Raw genomic sequence first — 19,009 nt, forward strand, 5'->3', positions numbered from 1 at the left:
ACTAAGTGTTTATCCAACTTAACAAAAAGATACAACTAAGACATCAGAATCAAAACAAAAATACAATCAAAGAAGACAAGAAATAAATCTTGTATTTTCTCTCTAAATTTCTCTCTATGCATTTTTTCTCAATGACTTTTACTTAATACCTCATTTGAATGTCTTTTACCACTGATTTAGAACAAAGAAAGATACAACTTTAAAACAGAATACTCAATGATGAATCATCAAGTAGATGATGATTTACAACTCAAACTCTATATGCTGAACTCATATTTTGAACTCTCGAACATTGTTCTTTATCTTGATAGAATGTTTCTCTTAGTGTAAATACAATGTTTTTAAGACTTCAATCTTGATTTGTAATGTTTCACTCTTCTTTTTTTTTTCGGGTTCTCTCTCCTCTTGCAGAAATGAAGATGATTTTTCTTTTTGTATGAGCTCTATTTTTTTCAGTTAAAATTTTTTCACAAGGTCAACTTCTTAAATTTTGAGTTGGCTGAATTTCTTTTCTTTTTCTTTCATAAATATAGAAAATCAGGGATCAGAAATCAATATTAAGCACGATAGTAGAGTAAAGAGCAGCAGCAATTAACTTTTTCAAAGAGCTTGACAAAATTTAAACCTTTAATCTTGTGCTTTATCCCCAAATTTCATTATCAACCATTGAATTACAGCAGAGTAAGATAACCACCACTTTCTTCAACTTACTAACTAATGCAGAAAAAAAAAGAAAACAACAAACAATTGATTTTCATATAAATAGAAATAAATTACCTTTAACCCTTTTGATTAAGCTTAACTTGCTTTTATTGATATTGATTTGATATAATCTCCTTAATTAGCTTTCTTTTCTTCTTCTTTGGCTCTTGGTAAGAAAAAACTGAGCATTACCCAACATGAACTTAGCAGAAGCTTAGAGCTGCTTTTCTTTTGCTTGAACGGTAAAGAATTGGGTTATGGATTCAATTTCTTTCAACAACCTTGTAAGTATTTGGTCTTTCTAGTTAGACTTTTTAATTTTATTGATTTGGCTGCATTATGAATCATGAGCCTGCAATACTAAACAATTTCATCAAATCTTAATTGAACTATTAACTCAAATAACACTATGTTTATTATCACTAAAATATTATTATTTATTTACTAAACTCAACAATATATTGTCATATACCCTTACTAATTGATAATTAATTTTTACTATATATAATATTTGATAATTATATTCTTAAAATGTATTTTTATAATATAAGACAGTTAACTCATATATATATATATATATATATATCGACCCTTAAACTAATTCTAAAATTTCATCTTGTGTACAAAAACTTATTAATTAGCGATAGATTTTTAAATAAAATTTGGATCATAACGGATTAATTTTTTACCTATTAAACTAGAAGATGTCTGAAAAAGTAAAAAAAAAAAAAAAACAGCTTTAAAAATTCGTTAAGTTTGGTACTTTGGTTTTGTTAAACGATGTCGTCACAGAAAGTGCAAAACGCTAACGGCCAAGAAACAGATGCTCCACTTATGACTTAACCCTCTTCCGTTAGTTACAGCCTTACAGGTTTCTCGGGGTTCCCCCAATCTCATTCAACACAAAACACTCCCTCTTGCTGTTATGATTATTATTGTCGTTCACCTCATTACTCCTCTTAATTAGTACTACTAACTATATCCAAAGAACCTTCTTCCCCATCTTCAACGTGAACGACATTCCAAAATTTTAATAACGGAACGCAAAACGACACTGCACAATAAAACAAAATAAAACAGAAAACAGAGAATAGAATTTCTCAGCTTCCAAACAGATCTCCGTTCCGTTGGTCCCGCCGGCGTTAACTATCTTCCGATGGCTCCGATTCCGTCCGAGAATGGCGTCGAAGGAGATGACGAGAGAGAAGAAGAAGAAGAAGAAGAAGAAGAGGAGGAGGAGGGGGAGGAAGAAGAAGACGAAGAAGCAGAAGAAGGAGAAGAGGAAGATGACGAAGAGGAGCCAAGGCTCAAGTACCAGAGAATGGGAGGAAGTATACCTGCGCTGCTATCTAACGACGCAGCTTCTTGCATCGCCGTCGCGGAACGCATGATCGCACTCGGTACTCACGACGGCATTGTCTACATCCTCGATTTCCTCGGCAACCAGGTTCGTTCCTTGCGCATCAATTTATTTATTTATGAAATGTTCTTCTCGTGAAATTCTGAGCTATCGTCGTTCAAATTGTAGCTAGCCATTTCATTTTTTCCCCTCTCTTACGTGATCTTTCGGTAACGTTCCCAAGCTTTTTCATGAACTTCACAATGGAGTGGATTGCATTTGTGAAATTTTATATCTGATTGCAGGTGAAAGAGTTCCCTGCTCATTCTGCTGTTGTTAACGACCTTAGCTTTGATTTAGAGGGTGAGTATATTGGAAGCTGTTCCGATGATGGATCAGTTGTTATTTGCGGTCTTTTTTCCGATGAGAAAACGAAGTTCGAGTATCATCGGCCGATGAAGGCGATTGCCTTGGATCCTGATTACACAAGGAATGCCTCTAGGAGATTTGTTGCAGGTGGTTTAGCTGGCAATTTGTATTTGAATTCGAAGACATGGTTAGGCTATCGTGACCAGGTCTGCAAGATTCTTCTTAACTCTAGCATGAATTTGGATAGTGCTACTCTTTTTAGTGTGTTGAAAACTATAACCATATGTATTGTATTCTCCACAATATATATATTATAAAAGGTTTTGCACTCTGGGGAAGGTCCAATACATGCAGTGAAGTGGCGAACGAGTCTTGTTGCTTGGGCAAACAACACAGGAGTGAAGGTTTATGATACTGCCAATAACCAGCGGGTAACATTTATTGAAAGGCCAAGAGATAGCCCCAGGCCTGAGCTTTTGCTTCCTCACTTGGTTTGGCAGGTCAGTGGTAAAATATCTGAGCATAGACTTGCTATTTGTTTCTGGTGCGTCTTCTCAGAAGCATTATCTGCTTCTATAACTTGATTGAATGTTTGGTCCTTGCTTTAAAGAAATGTAATACTGCAAGACATTTCTTATGAAAAATTAATTTTGCTTAATATCCTTCCATATTGTACAGAGTGACACCCTCTTGGTTATTGGCTGGGGAACTACCGTCAAAATTGCTTCAATAAGAACAAACCGCTATCAAGTAGCCAATGGGACATACAGAAATTTTCCTTTATCTAGTATGAGCCAGGTGGACATTGTGGCATCATTTCAAACTAGCTATTTCATCTCAGGAATTGCCCCCTTTGATGATGCTCTGGTTGTTCTGGCGTATGTTCCTGGAGAAGATGGAGAAAAGGACTTTAGTAGCACTGCTCCTTCTCGGCAGGTATTCACGGTTTCTTACATATGATATGATGAAATGAAGTTATATCATAAATTAGTTTGTTCTTAAACAGGGCAATGCTCAAAGACCAGAGGTTCGAATAGTAACATGGAACAATGATGAACTTTCAACAGATGCTCTACCAGTACACGGCTTTGAGCATTACAAGGCAAAGGACTATTCTCTTGCTCATGCTCCCTTCTCAGGTGAACATTATCCAGTGTTCTTATATTATGTGGATGAAATTCTCCTGCTGCTCCTGCACGGCAATAGTTACCTTTTTCATTCAAATGTAGGTAGCAGTAATGCTGGTGGTCAGTGGGCTGCAGGTGATGAACCACTTTATTATATTGTGTCCCCAAAGGATGTAGTTATTGCAAAGCCAAGGTCAATGTCAACTTCTTGATCTTATCGTTTGGTGATTGATGCATTTGCTTATAACCAATAAATAAATAAATAAATAAATAAATAAATAAAAGGGAGAAACAAAGGAAGCTGTGTTTTTTTAATATATCCTACCGTACTTTAAAAACTTTATTCTTATGGGATTGGCAAACAAATAAACAGTCTTTCTTGCCAGCTGACTACTTGGCATGGAAGAATATTACAAGGGTTTGGTTCAAGGGATCAGCATTGTTCAGTTTATTCGTGATTATATATATATGCTCATTAAAATATCATAGTATGATAATCTATAGAGCTGTTATTTATTTTAGTTAAATAGATTACATGCCTCAAAGTAACTTCTGAGAAAGGGCGTTGCACTATCATATACCAGATTCTTTAACTTTGTTATATTCACTACACTAGTAAATCAATCTAAACACCATTGTTCACTAGGAAGATTAAACGTACAAATGAAGGTTGTTTGTCTTTTAGAGTTTTTTTTATGTAAAATATCTGAAGTGTTTTGCTATCTTATAAGTTGGGAGTATAAATTGGAAGTAAAAAAAAATTAAGATGATGATGAGAGAAATAAATGCATTTTAATTATTAGGGATACTGAAGATCATATTACTTGGCTTCTTCAACATGGGTGGCATGAAAAAGCTTTGGCTGTAGTTGAATCAAGTCATGGGAGAAGTGAACTTCTTGATGAGGTAAGTTATAAGCTTATCTCATAATAGTGGAATAAGGTTATCCATGTATTTTTGTTAAACCACACATGAATGATCAAAGATTAAAAGAAAAGAAAGATCACTAAAAGAAGTCTTATGGCTTTATGCTTTTATAGTGATCGTTTTTTGTAACATTCTAATAGTCAATGTTTACTCCACTCACTCTAACAATCATTGCTTTCACTTGATATGTCTCCTTCTAAATAACTTTTTTCCATTCGATCATAGCTGAGTTTTATATTTGTAGGTGGGATCTAGATACCTTGATCATTTGATAGTGGAAAGAAAATATTCTGAAGCAGCTTCATTGTGTCCCAAGTTGCTTCGAGGGTCAGCCTCAGCTTGGGAAAGGTAACTGAACCACATACTGGTAACTGTTAATCAGGCTTGTAGTTCTTGTTTGATGATTGAGTGTCAATGGACTGCTTTCAACAGATGGGTTTTCCACTTTGCTCACCTTCGTCAACTCCCTGTTTTGGTTCCGTACATGCCTACAGAAAATCCTAGACTGCGTGATTCTGCCTATGAGGTTGGTTAAAGCCTAAACCAAAGTAGTCACTGTTACAACTTACAAGTAATGTCTTTATATAAGCTGCATTCTGCAATCAACTAACTTTGACATTTTTTCTGCTTATTGTTGTACAGGTTGCTCTAAATGCATTGGCTACAAATCCTTCCTTTCATAAGGATCTCTTGTCCACTATTAAGTCCTGGCCACCTGTAATTTATTCTGCACTATCTGTTATTTCAGCTATTGAACCTCAGCTTAAAACTTCATCCATGACTGAACCACTCAAGGAGGTCAGCGTTTCTCATTTTATCTTTTTATAGAAAAAGAAATTTTAGTTTAAGGGAATGGACAAGAGAGAATACGACAAACACAGAATCACGGATAGATATGAAAAGAAATAGCTAACAAATAAACCATGTAACAATGCATGTCAATCCCTTTGAATATCAACCAGTAGAAGACCAATAAATAAACCATATGCTGAGCACCAAAGGAATACCAACTAAATAATCGCATCCCAAACAAAACCAATATTAAAAAAGAAATCATTAAAAACCCTGGAATTCCTTTCTACCCTAATACACCAAAGCCCTACAGGAATTGGGGACTGGGATGTCTTACTAGTTATATTTATGTTTTCGATAGTCATTTGCTTATAATGATGTATTTGTTTTCTATGCCAGGCATTAGCAGAATTGTATGTAATTAATGGGCAACATGAGAAAGCTGTTGCTTTGTATGCTGATGTAGGTGGTCGTATATCTTTTCTGTGTGTTCAGGAAGCAAGTGCATTGATTGAAAGTCATTAAAGTACATTTATACTGATTTAGTTCCTACACCCTTCTTTGATGAAACTTTCAGCTTATGAAGCCAGAAGTATTTGACTTCATTGATAAACATAAACTGCATGGTGCAATTCGTGAGAAGGTATGCTTGCAATTTGCAGAAGTGATATTTATCTATCTTTAGTCTTTACAGTGTCACTTGATGTGAGCAATATACTCTACATTTCTCCTTTGGTATTTCATGATTAAGCATTAATGAACCTATAGAATCTTTCTACAAGTTTTGTTACAGTATTAGGATCTAGTTATTGATGTTGTCACATCTCTTATATTTATTAAATGTATAAAAAAAATGGATGAGTAGCAGAGTCCATCCCAATTATCCAAAATTTGTTTATTAATATTTGAATGGTCTCATATTTATCTGAAGGAGAAAACTTTGTGGTATTTCCTTCCTCTTGTTTAAGGGGAATTGATGTTTTGTTTGTACTTGTATCCACTTTTGTTAGAAAAACTAGAGTTTTTGGGAATGGCAATAGAAAATGACACAAAGAATGGGCATAAATGTTACTGATGAGCAAGTGCCTAATGAATATGTTTATGCCTTGTAATTCATGAGATGGTCCTAGATCTTTGTTTATTTATATTATGATTACAAAATGTCACTTGTATCCTTTATAGTGGGATTTGGGAGCTTATTGCAATTAGTTACTTAAATCAAAGGTTATTTTACACTTTAGTATACATATACAATATGCTTATCATTCCCTGAGCTACTTTTAGCTTTCGGTTTGTAAACAAAAGATTAACTTTATATGCTGATCCCCATAACCATAGAACTTAAGTTGACCCTATAATTTTACTTATTCTAATACTAAATTATGAAATGACACATATAACCATCACTTTGTGTGCTTAATGAGCAACTAACTGATAACCAAATCAATGTCATTAACAACATATTGTATCCTTAAAACTTGTCTATATAGCTATTGGTGTCTCATTATACATGCTGTACCTGTTCAGGTTTTCCAACTAATGATGATTGATTGCAAGCGTGCTGTTCCTCTGTTAATCCAAGCTAAAAACTTAATAAGCGCTCCTGAAGTTGTGAAGCAACTTCAAAATGCTGATAATGAGTCTGACTCAAGATACTTCTTGCATTTATATCTCCATTCATTATTTGAAGTTAATCCACATGCTGGGAGGGACTTTCATGATATGCAGGTAGGCTCTGTTTCTATATAGACCTTTGCAAGCTTACTTTATGGATTCTTAAACGTAGATCAATGCAAAATTTGTATTTTGGATTTGTGAAATTCACGTGTTTGCTTTCACTGCTGCAACCTAAGGTAGTTGCTGCTTTGTAAGTCTGTACTTTTCATCCTGGACAAAAGAATTTCTTCATCTTTTTAATGACTTCTACATGACTCATATCCCGTTTTATTAACACCAACCTGTGAAGGCCAAAGCTTCTATTCATAGAGTCCCAGTTTGCTCTCTGGATGTTTGAAAAGGTAGAAGTCATCATATCCTGGTCTGTGGGTGCTTGCTCGTTTGCTGAAGTTTTTCTCTAGAAGACAAACATATTCTTTCAATTGTAAAATTTAAGTAAATAATATTATTAGCAAGGAGAACAACAACCTACATCGAATATATTAAACTTCAACAACGAAAACAAATATGAAAGACTGAAATGCCGTAACTAAAGAATTTGCTTTTTCCTGTGCCATTATATCCTTTCTAATTCATCCAACCAAAATTCCCGTACACCTGGTGATTCACATGCAAGTATGCAACAATAAATGTGACGTTTTTCTTCCCATAACAGCTTGAATTGGTCCTATATGGTCGTGCCCTTGGCTATATCTTTGGATTCTTAGATCCCATTGCCTTGTTGCTCTATGTACACTGTGGAGACTTGCCCTTGTTTTCGAAACGGAATCAGAATTTCTTATTGTGTAATAGAAAGTAACTAACTGTCGTCCGCACAATCAGTTATAGAATGTTTGGTTTTGATTAGTTCTGATCTCTGAAATTCAATCTGTTTTGCTAACAATTGTTGGCTATTACTGCCATATTTGCAACTTGTAGACTGATGGCCTTGTTCTATTGATGCATTTCTTTGTCATGTTGGAGGCATCAGTATTCATTTCAAGCTATTATAGCATATTATTGCTATATTCTTCCTCCTTTCTTTGCCTGCAACTGAATTTTTTTTTTCTCAGTTAATATCATTGTTTTTTCTTCTGCTTAGGTAGAACTATATGCAGACTATGATCCAAAGATGCTGGTACCTTTTCTTCGAAACAGTCAACATTATACCCTTGAGAAGGTTTGGGATCAATCTGTAAATGACAGCTATATATTCGCATGCTAGTGATTCACGGAACCATTTCTCAATCGTTTTTCAGGCTTATGAGATTTGCATAAGGAGAGATCTAATTAGAGAGCAAGTCTTCATCCTAGGAAGGATGGGAAACTCAAAGCAAGCTCTAGCTGTAATTATAAATAAACTGGGAGACATAGAGGAGGTATTTCAACTATTCATCCAGAAGTGGATTTTGGTTTTAACTTTCAACCGAAATCCAAATTTTGAATCAGAATCTCTGGCATTTTATGTTGATTTTGGATTGGTCATAATCTTTTGCAGGCTGTAGAGTTTGTCACCATGCAGCAGGATGATGATCTTTGGGAAGAACTAATCCAGCAATGCCTTAACAAACCTGAAATGGTATAACTTGATAGCTAAGATGTATATTTATATGTTCATGCCTGTTTGGTTATTTTTGTTGAGAACCTTTTTGGGGCGAAAATGAAAATTATTTAGGTGCATGCACTTATTCAATATTTTAGTAAATAGAAGTAACCAATCAGATTTTCTGAAGCCAAAAGCCATGTCTTTAACATGACCATGTACTTAACTCCCCTATCTCCTTCCCAACACGTGAAAACTGTCATCGCAAGTTTTGTTTGTGTCAATCATTTTAAACAGCACATCTTTTGGCTACGTTTCAAGACAAAAATATCGAAACAGCAGAGAAATAATTCTTTTGGTTGTAGAGACGGCCAGATGGGGACAAAGACACAACTTTTTTATCCCAAAAGACGAAAAATTCTTATATTTCCTTCCCGAAGTGAGGACAGAAACAGAATCCAAATGCAAAAGTGTATTTCTACCATCATTTCCAGTGTCTCAAAGCTAGGCCAGTCATATTTGTTAACCCAAAGGTTGCTGCTGGGCTATGTTTATATCTTAAATCTGAACTTCTCTTCTATGTTTTTGCTGAGTCGAGTTGTCTTGTTAACGTTATTGTACTCGGCACATCTTGCCTCACCATATCTTAACACTAGTTTTATCTGGAGTCAGATGAGCAAAGATCTTTCCATCGGGAGAGGGAGTAGGTTATGTCTGTTGTCCCCTACAACAGTTTGTTTGTTTTTGGTGTGGGAGTTAAAATGTTTAAGAAGAAATAAATCCTTAAAAACAAACGATCCAATATTCACTTGTTTTGTATACCTTGTCTTTGTCCAACGAGTTCTTTGATTCTTGTAATTGACAACAGGTGGGCATACTATTGGAGCACACAGTTGGAAACCTCGACCCCCTCTACATTGTAAATAAGGTTCCCAATGGGATGGAAATACCTCGGTAAGCAATGAATGTGACGTAACAACTAATTAAAAAGTATTTTGATTGAATATCGCACTCAGTTTTAGAAGAGGTCCATCTATCTGTTTTTGTATTTGAACTGAGGAATTTGGATTCTCTAAAGTGAGGAAATTAGTGAAGTTATAAAATGAGAGGTTAATCACCCTTGAATTTATAACTTTCATTATATGTAAATCTCACTATTTTAATTCAATGGTCATTAAATACTTACTTTTTTACTTTACAAATCTTTTCACTTTAGAGGATCTTGATCCTGACTTGGGTGCTCAGAAGGTTCATGGTTGCGTAGGTCATTCCGGCTTCCCAATTCCAGCCTTATTCAGTAGCATTATGTTTTATACAGTGTAATTTAATTTCTCTGTCTACTCTTCTGTAGGCTAAGGGATCGGCTGGTAAAAATTATCACTGACTTCAGGACTGAAACATCACTTAGACATGGGTGCAATGATATACTTAAGGTTCTTTTCTCCCCCACCGTACCCCTAGTATAGTATAGTATAACGAGAAACCTTAGAATCTAATTAATTTGATATTATATTGTATCCCTCTGATTTTTTGACATCAAAATAGGCGGACTGTGTCAACCTTTTAGTTAAGTATTACAAAGAGGCAAAGCAGGGAATATGTCTAACTAATGAAGAAGATGAGCCACGAGCGAAAAGGAGAGGTACTAATGCTTCGCACTGGAAATCGTCTAGTTTTAGAACCATGGAAATGAACTCAAAGATCTCTAGGGGAGGTGCAAGATGTTGTATATGTTTTGATCCCTTTTCTATACGTGATGTATCGGTCATTGTTTTCTTTTGCTGTCATGCTTATCACTCAACTTGTCTTACGGATTCTTCCTACACTAGCAGTAGCAAGAAAGAGAGTGGAGTCAATAATAGTGATGATGATGATGATGATGATGAAATGGAGGTTGGTGGCCCTCGAATGCGATGCATATTGTGTACTACTGCTGCTAGCTAGTTAGGGTGTGTTGCATTAATGCTTGGTTGTGTGTGCTTGCATGCATAAAGAGGTGCATGTGTGGTTTCCCTCTTCTTGTTGCTTCAATATGATGTCAATTTTTTTCAATCAATATATAATGATATAGGTTTTTATTCACTCGTATTAATTATATCTAAGTATAAAGATAAATACTCACTAAGAGTAATTATAATGACTACTGAGTTACTACATGACTTACATTTTATGGTACTATGGTATAATATGTATATAACAATAAATAGTAAATTACTGGTTACTACACATCATTCTTCAAAAGGAAATATCGAAATTATATTTTTAATATATTAAAAGTGCATTAAAATAAAAAAAAGAATTTTATTTTTGGGAAGAAAATTTATATAATAACTGAAAATAACAGAATGAGGGAAGCGAGTATTATTTTTGGGCCCAAAGCATGAATCAAAGCGCATAAGTAGCAAGGTAATATAATAGGGATCAATAATGATTGACTTCTATCGTGGCTTGCTGAATTACTCTTCAAGTGATAGGAGAGCATGGTTTTTATGAGGATGAAATAGATTCCGTTACCCGCCCAAAAAAAAAAAGAAAGAAATAGATTCCGTAATTCATGGAAATTCAATTTGATGTGTGTATTAATAGTTCAATACCATCAACAACTTTGTCATCTTACAACCAATTCAGAGTGTAGAAATTAGGCAAGGCTTACATCAAAACTTTAGGGTAAAAAAAATGAATTCTATATGAAAGTTGATTCCTGTCATTGTTTTGTAAGATCATCAGCTCAATCAGTTTCAAGACTTGAATCAAATTGGCAGCACCGATGTCCTGTCATTGAACATGATATCATTGATTTGGCCCAAACCTATATCTGATATAGGCTCCATGGGTCGCAAGAAGAATCATCTGAACAAAGAGATATCAATGTCAATTAACAGCTTGACAGCACATATGAAATTATCCTTTGCTAAGATGACTAGAGTTGGATTCTGCAGAAAAGACAGTCAATAGTAGTTTTCAAAAATAGATAACAGACTAGTACTTACAAGTTGTTTACAAAATGAAAATCACCATATCTTTGATCCAGCCACCACCTTTCTTGGCATTCCAAATTCAATAAGATAGATGGATGACTAGTCATACATAACATAGAATAAAGAAGGATAGTATATGAGAGAGAAAGCTTAGTTGGAGTAACGTAGATTGTTGAAAGATAGAAGATGCATAATTTCATTTTAACTAGTTTGAATATATAAGAAGAACTATATAACATTCAATTATTAAGAGAAGGAATCATATGAAAAATAGATCAGTAGTTAGAGATGTAACCAATTTTTTTTAGACGTCATATATAATAGGATGTAATAATATTATTTAATCTATATAATCAATCATATTTAGTGAGATAAGATTTTATTGTTATTATTATATAATTTATATAATTTAAAGTCTATATAAGAGTTTTTTTTTTTTTTTGGCCTGGGCGTGATAACTGATTATGCATGGAAGGTTCGTATTAATAGAAGTCACTCATGTTTTCAACAAAAATGTGCCAGTATCGATTTGAATAAAAAGTTTCTAATGCATAAACCTAGCCAATAAATAAAATAATTTTTCATACATAAAAATGTGAATTATCAACTTTGTTTACACATGTTGCCAAAAATTCCTAAGTTTTTCTTAAAGAATTTTTTTTAGGCTTTGAGTGAGGACCACCAAAAGAGTATGTTTCTTGGGGTCAATTTTGGTGATGCCACTGGTGCAGTTTGTGGTGATGCAACTGGTGCAGTGTTTGGTGCAGAGCTTGGTGATGCAGCTGGTGACACTGAAGGTGATGCTGCTGGTGCAGTTGAAGGTGAAGCTGCTGGTGCTTCCACTGGAGCTTTAGTCTTAAATATACCTTTCTCCATATTGCTGTTTTGTTGGAAAATAAATAAATAAATAAACAAATAAAAAGGGAAGAATGAAAAAGAAAAAGAGAGAGGATGTTGAGGGATATATATGAACATACATCTCAAACTAAAATTAACTTAGTTTTGAGCTTATAAATATATACCTTAAACTAAGACTCAAACATCAAATTAAATTGGTTGATTATAAGTTCTTATTATTAAGGGTAAAATACGAAAAAAATTGACTGTCGACAAAATCAGATATATGGATTTTTTTGTTGATTTATTCAAAGATTTATATATATAACTCACTTTTTTTAATTATCAAAAATATATAGTGCTGTCAGAATGGATCAAGTTTGTTAGTAAAAAAATTAATCAAAAGTTGATATTATAATCCAATGATTTTTTTTTTTATTTTCTATTAAAAGTCATCTATTTAAAAAAAATTAGATAAACAAACTGACTTTTTTAGCTTGACAACTTTTTTTAAATAGATCAGACAACTATTTTAAAGATATATATATATATATATATATATATATATATATATATATATATATATATATATATATATATATATACTTGATTTATAATTTATTTTTTCATATAAATATTTAAATTTATACAGACTAATTTATCTGTTTGACACCATAAACACATATTTGTACTTTATTCTATTACAAAACTGATGACTTTATTTAGGTTATGATTTTATAAATCAATACACCAGCCATGATTATTGTAAGAGAAAAAATAAATAAATTTTAATTTTTTATTTTGAATAAAATAAATTTTTGATTGATTAAAAATATAAAAATATTTTTTATTTTTTAAAAGGTGAGATATCTACATTTTTTTGTCTAAAATATACAATGACAAATTTTTAAAAAAATTGAAATACCTCATATTTTTAAAGATAAAAATATTTTTGTATTTTCAATAAAAAATTTATTTATCTTAAAAATAAAAAGTCAAGTCTCTATTTATGGTTTTGAGAGATATAGTAAAGTATGTTACCGTGCTTGTTCAACCCAATCACTGAAATTAGGGAGAGAAGGAGGAGAGGGAGTGGAAAAACCGAAACCACTCAAAGCATCAGCAGCAGCCTTCTTGGCAGCAGCTTGAGCAATCGAGTTTCTAACACCTTCCAAATACGACGATGAAGCTGATGATGATTCGTGATCTGCAAGAGCCTTCTTTGCTTCATCAATGGTGCTCTCGGAAACTGATGAAGAAGAGTAGAGACCACCAGCTTGGCTTAGGCTTGCTTGGTTGAACATGCTCAGCCACACATTATTGCTGCTGACGTCATCACCCACAACTGTACGGACTGGGAAACCCACTATTGTGAATGTCAAGGCAAATACCAAAGCCAATGATAGCTTTGCCATTTCCTTGTTTTTTATAATTAGGGTTCTTTGTTGCTTCTTTTTTTCTCCAATTAGCACATGCAACCCTGTTTGATATCACTTATGGGGGACGTATTTATAGTTTTTGGGAAGTATTTCATTTTCATGTAACAAATTATAACGTCCTTCAATAATAAACATACACTTGTTTGGTGCTCCGCCATAACAGATGCTGATTATTTCTTTGTACCAGGTAACACCAAGTGGTGGCTAGGGGTTTATTCTCCCAATTATTATTATTATTATTATTATTATTATTATTATTATTATTATAGTAAAATATGATTTTTGTCCTAATTTTTGGTAAGTCTTATTTGTGTTTATAATGTTTAAATCTTTTTATTTGTATTTCTAACTTTTATAAAAATAATTTAATATTATCATGCTGTCAACTATATTAACAGATCAAATTTTATTTTTTAATTATTTTTATTTGAATGTATTCATTCTCAATTAGGTCATTTTATTTAGATATATTTGATTTTAATATCGTACTAATTATTTGTGTTTATGTTCAATTATATGTTTCTAAAAAAAGTGAATTATGTATATTTTTTTAAGATTAGTTTCAACTTTTGATGAGCTATTATTCGAAATAGATCATCAGTTCTGTTCTAGACATTTGTATTCTAATTTCAAAAAGATATTTTCAGAATTTCAACTAAAGTTCATGATGTTGAATTGATGACAGAATAATATTGAACTACTTTTATAAATTTTAGAGATACAAATAGGACGATTTAAACAATAGGAATATAAATAAAACTTATCCTAAAGGTTGGAGACAAAAATGATACTCTTTATTCTTATTATTTTTTAGATAATAATAAATTATTATCTATAATATTTTATTTTAACAACAAACAATAAAAAAATATTTAATAGATAATTGGTATATACTTAGCAAAATAATATATTGAACATTATTTTGTACGGATTAAAAAAACTTTTTTAAATAATTAAGCCAAAATCATAACAATAACAATAATGTTCAGAATGTTATTTGTGAATATGTACTTAATTATCTATTTTAAATGTTATTTGTATAAAATATAATATGAAAAAGTAGAGAGTATTAATATATTATTTGTTAATTTATTGTTAACAATAATTAATATTAAAGATATTTTTATTAAAAGATACATGTATAAAAAGACATATTTAAAATATATTTACAAAGACATTTTTATTAGATACATTTATAAAAATATTTTTATTAAATATAATTATAAATAAAAATGGACAGAAATTTATAGAATTTTTGTTGGTTTCGTAGCCAAATTAAATATAATATATATGTAACAAAAATTCATTGGAGACAAACATATAAAATTGACGGCAGAATAAAATCTCTTCTTCAACTATCTTTCTCTCCAGGTTCAATATCACACTATCTACTTCTTTAAGCTGAACTGGTAGCAGTGTTATTCTAACTTCTTTTTTTTTGTTGCATCGTATTTTTTTATTGTTTATTCTTGTTTTTCGTGGAGGTTTGTCTGCGGCTACTTTGAATTTGACCGAGTCAACAGAGCAGCAATCCCAAAGATAGTAGCTTATTTCAGTTATTTGTATGCAAAATTAATGGTTGTTCTTTAATAAATCAAGGACCAATTTTTTTATTTTTTTTTAAACAAAAGAGTTGAACACGGTAAACTAAAAAGAGAACCGAAAACACCAAATTAACAACTAAAAATATAATCAAATTAAAAATCTCAATTCGTAGTTATTTTTGATATTGCTATTAATAATCATAAAGGTGTGGTGATAAGAACAAGCAACGTGGATGTCCATTCCCATGTAAAATTTATATTTTCAAAAGAGAATGAAGATTAAATGCATGTTGAAAATAAAGACCCCATACATGTATAAATAGGGGGTGTTGTACGAGTCTTGAGATACAGCAATAAAAAATTCTCTTCCTCTCTTTATACTTTCTCCTCCCCTTAATAAGCTTCTAATATATAAAAGTAGTAAATATATAAGTTTCTATTATATTGTGATAAATAATAAGAAATCTATTCCCTCTTTATGTTACAATCAAATACTCTTCTCCTTATATTTCTATTACAATTCTTTCTCTTCTTTTATTTTATAAGTATTTTAAATTCTATTTTCTATTACTCTTTACATATAATATTAATAGCAATATTAACCATCTTTATTATATTGAGATAGTATCAAATGCAAATCTCTCTCTCTTTATTTTTAATACTTTTTCTTATCTTTGTATATATATACACAATACAACATATAATATTATTATATATATATAAAAATTATTGAGCTAATTATATTAATAATAGAGTCTTCTATTTATACATCTTTATTTTATATATCCTTTATTTTACAACACGTTATCAGCACGAGACTCTGATCAAATTTTTAGGAAGACTCAGGTAATATTTTCATTATGTCAAAGCTCTCTCATCTTGAATTCAATGCTCTTGATATATCTGGAAACAATTATTTATCATGGATATTAGATGCTGAAATCCATCTTGATTCAATGGATCTTGGAGATACCATTAAGGCTGAAAATAATGCATCCCAGAAGGATAAAGCCAAAGCCATGATTTTTCTTCGTCGTCATCTTGACGAGGGATTGAAAAATGAATATCTTACATTAAAAGATCCTGCAGATCTTTGGAAAGACCTTGAAGAAAGGTATAATCATCAGAAAACGGTGATACTTCCTCAGGCCCGATATGAATGGACGCATTTGCGTTTACAAGATTTTAAATCTATAAATGAATATAATTCTGCAATGTTTCGAATCACCTCACGAATGAAATTGTGTGGGGAAAAAATAACTGATCATGATATGTTGGAGAAAACTTTCTCAACCTTCCATGCCTCGAATGTGCTCTTGCAGCAGCAGTATCGAGAGAAAGGGTTTAAAAAATATTCTGAGTTAATTTCTTGCCTTCTTGTTGCCGAACGCAACAATGAGTTGTTATTGAAAAATCATGAAGCGCGCCCAGCTGGCGCCGCCCCATTTCCTGAAGTAAATGCGGCAAATCATTACCCCAGAAGAGGTAAATGGCAAGCTTTTAATAACAAGAAAAATTATGGAAGGAAAAAGAATTATATTCAAAAGAGAGGATCTCACCAGAAGTGGGATAAAGAAAGGAATATCGGGCAGAATAAATCAACCGAGGAGAAGTGTTTCCGCTGTGGTGGAAAGGGCCATTGGTCACGTACCTGTCGTACCCCAAGGCACCTAGTCGATCTTTACCAGGCATCTTTGAAAAAGAACGACAAAGGAAAGGAAACAAATTTTGTTTCAAATGATGCTGAGAACTCCACCACTCATTATGATGTATCTGATTTCTTTGAGGACCCTGAAGGAAATATTGGTCATTTGATCAATGATGGAATAGTTTAATATGTGGGATTGTGAAGTATATATGTAAATAAATAATGTAAAGAACTTATTGTTAAGTTTTATGTAATGTACATAAATAATGAAATATTAATATGAATTTTGAAATTATTAAATGTGTCAAATTTTAAAATAAAATTTCAGTATATGACATTATCTTATGTACAGTGTTTTTTTAGAAAAATAATTCTGATCAAGTATTCAATTTAACTGTGCATATTACTCATTTTATTATTTGTTTTTGAAGAATGGCAAGGATATGTAATGAAGATGTATGCCTTGCGGATAGTGCAAGTTCGCACACTATTCTCAAAAGTAATATATATTTTACCCATCTTGTGCCAAAAGAGGAATATGTTAATACTATTATTGGCTCAGGCAATGTGATAGAAGGCTCCGGAAGAGCTGTAATTTTGTTTCCTGGAGAAACAAAATTTATAATAAATAATGCACTATTATCTACCAAGTCTCTGAGGAACTTATTGAGTTTCAAAGATATTCGCCGAAATGGATATCATGTTGAGACGATGAATGAGGGAAATCATGAGTATTTATGTATCACAACTCATGATTCAAATAAGAAAGTTATATTAGAAAAATTACCCTCTCTTTCATCTGGGTTGTATTATACCAAGATTAGTGCAATTGAATTACATGCCACTGTAAACCAGAAGTTTACTAGCCCAAATGAATTCATAACTTGGCACGACCGTTTGGGCCATCCGGGAACAACCATGATGAGGAGAATTATTGAAAATTCTCATGGACATTCACTAAAGAACCAGAAGATTCTTAAAACTAGTGAATTTTGTTGTGCTACATGTTCTCAGGGAAAGTTAATTTTAAGGCCATCACCAGTAAAGATTGGATTTGAGTCCCCTGAATTCCTAGAAAGGATTCAAGGTGATATATGTGGACATATTCATCCACCATGTGGATCTTTTAGATATTTTATGGTCCTCATAAACGCATCTTCGAGATGGTCACATGTGTGCTTATTATCTTCTCGCAACCTGGCGTTTGCGAGATTACTGGCTCAAATTATTCGATTAAAAGCACAATTTCCAGAAAATCCAATTAAAGCAATTCGTCTTGATAATGCTGGTGAATTTACTTCCCAAGCTTTTGATACTTATTGTATGGCTAATGGAATAAGTGTTGAACATCCAGTAGCTTATGTTCACACACAAAATGGGTTAGCAGAATCACTTATTAAGCGCCTCCAATTAATTGCTAGACCCTTGCTTATGAGAACAAATCTCCCAACCTCGGTTTGGGGCATGCTATTTTACATGCCGCAGCACTTATTCGTTTGAGGCCAACGAGTTATCATCAATTCTCTCCTATACAATTAGCTTTTGGCCAGCAGCCAAATGTTTCTCATTTAAGAATATTTGGGTGTGCAATATATGTTCCCATTGCACCACCTAATCGCACCAAAATGGGACCCCAAAGAAAATTGGGGATATATGTTGGATATGATTCTCCCTCTATAGTGAGGTATCTTGAGATACAAACTGGTGATGTGTTTAAAGCCCGGTTTGCGGATTGTCATTTTGATGAATCAAAATTTCCAACATTAGGGGGAGAGAATAAGCTTCCTGAAAAGGAACTTAATTGGAATGCATCATCGTTGATGCATTTAGATCCTCGATCAGGGCAATGTGAACTAGAAGTTCAAAAGATTATACATTTGCAAAGAATAGCAAATGAATTGCCTGATGCATTTTCCGATACAAAGAGGATAACCAAATCTTACATACCAGCGGAAAATGCCTCAATTCGAATTGATGTCCCAGTAGGACAAGTAGCCACTGAAGCAAATTCACGCCAGAAGCGTGGCAGGGCGGAAAATGCCCCAATTCGAATTGATGTCCCAGTAGGACAAATAGCCACGGAAGCAAATACACGCCAGAAGCGTGGC

The 19,009-nt window shown here is 32.7% G+C and overlaps 2 protein-coding genes across 3 annotated transcripts; one reads left to right on the forward strand and one right to left on the reverse strand.

Annotated features, from left to right (window-relative positions):
- The first annotated feature begins 1,563 nt into the window (after nt 1-1,563).
- On the forward strand, nt 1,564-10,537 carry LOC140179763 (vacuolar protein sorting-associated protein 41 homolog). Of its 2 annotated transcripts, XR_011873598.1 has the most exons (20): nt 1,564-2,149; nt 2,347-2,616; nt 2,731-2,910; nt 3,089-3,346; nt 3,417-3,549; nt 3,640-3,730; nt 4,341-4,443; nt 4,709-4,812; nt 4,897-4,990; nt 5,107-5,262; nt 5,656-5,718; nt 5,834-5,899; nt 6,784-6,984; nt 8,015-8,092; nt 8,172-8,291; nt 8,411-8,491; nt 9,324-9,409; nt 9,672-9,719; nt 9,807-9,888; nt 10,001-10,537. XR_011873598.1 is itself a non-coding variant. In XM_072219524.1 (19 exons), exons 1-19 carry the CDS (start codon nt 1,859-1,861, stop codon nt 10,397-10,399), a joined length of 2,856 nt encoding a protein of 951 aa, XP_072075625.1. In that variant the 5' UTR covers nt 1,564-1,858; the 3' UTR covers nt 10,400-10,537. The 2 variants fall into 2 exon arrangements, 1 of the variants encoding a protein (XP_072075625.1); XM_072219524.1 differs by lacking the exon at nt 9,672-9,719.
- A 1,461-nt stretch (nt 10,538-11,998) lies between these two features.
- On the reverse strand, nt 11,999-13,881 carry LOC140179764 (uncharacterized). The gene is made up of 2 exons (XM_072219525.1): nt 13,312-13,881; nt 11,999-12,313 (listed from the first exon to the last, which is right to left on the reverse strand). Exons 1-2 carry the CDS (start codon nt 13,683-13,685, stop codon nt 12,094-12,096), a joined length of 594 nt encoding a protein of 197 aa, XP_072075626.1. The 5' UTR covers nt 13,686-13,881; the 3' UTR covers nt 11,999-12,093.
- Between the last annotated feature and the right edge of the window lie 5,128 nt (nt 13,882-19,009).

Source organism: Arachis hypogaea, chromosome 16 (assembly GCF_003086295.3).
Source record: "Arachis hypogaea cultivar Tifrunner chromosome 16, arahy.Tifrunner.gnm2.J5K5, whole genome shotgun sequence".
NCBI classification, from domain to species: Eukaryota; Viridiplantae; Streptophyta; class Magnoliopsida; order Fabales; family Fabaceae; genus Arachis; species Arachis hypogaea.

Bases quoted from the DNA above. Each gene is read 5' to 3' on its own strand.
- LOC140179763 (XM_072219524.1), top strand. From the start codon at position 1,859: ATGGCTCCGATTCCGTCCGAGAATGGCGTCGAAGGAGATGACGAGAGA. The intron at 4,991-5,106 runs GTTGGTTAAAGC...ATTGTTGTACAG, and splicing joins TGCGTGATTCTGCCTATGAG to GTTGCTCTAAATGCATTGGC. The intron at 6,985-8,014 runs GTAGGCTCTGTT...TCTTCTGCTTAG, and splicing joins GGGACTTTCATGATATGCAG to GTAGAACTATATGCAGACTA.
- LOC140179764 (XM_072219525.1), bottom strand. From the start codon at position 13,685: ATGGCAAAGCTATCATTGGCTTTGGTATTTGCCTTGACATTCACAATA. The intron at 12,314-13,311 runs GTAACATACTTT...CCAACAAAACAG, and splicing joins GATTGGGTTGAACAAGCACG to CAATATGGAGAAAGGTATAT.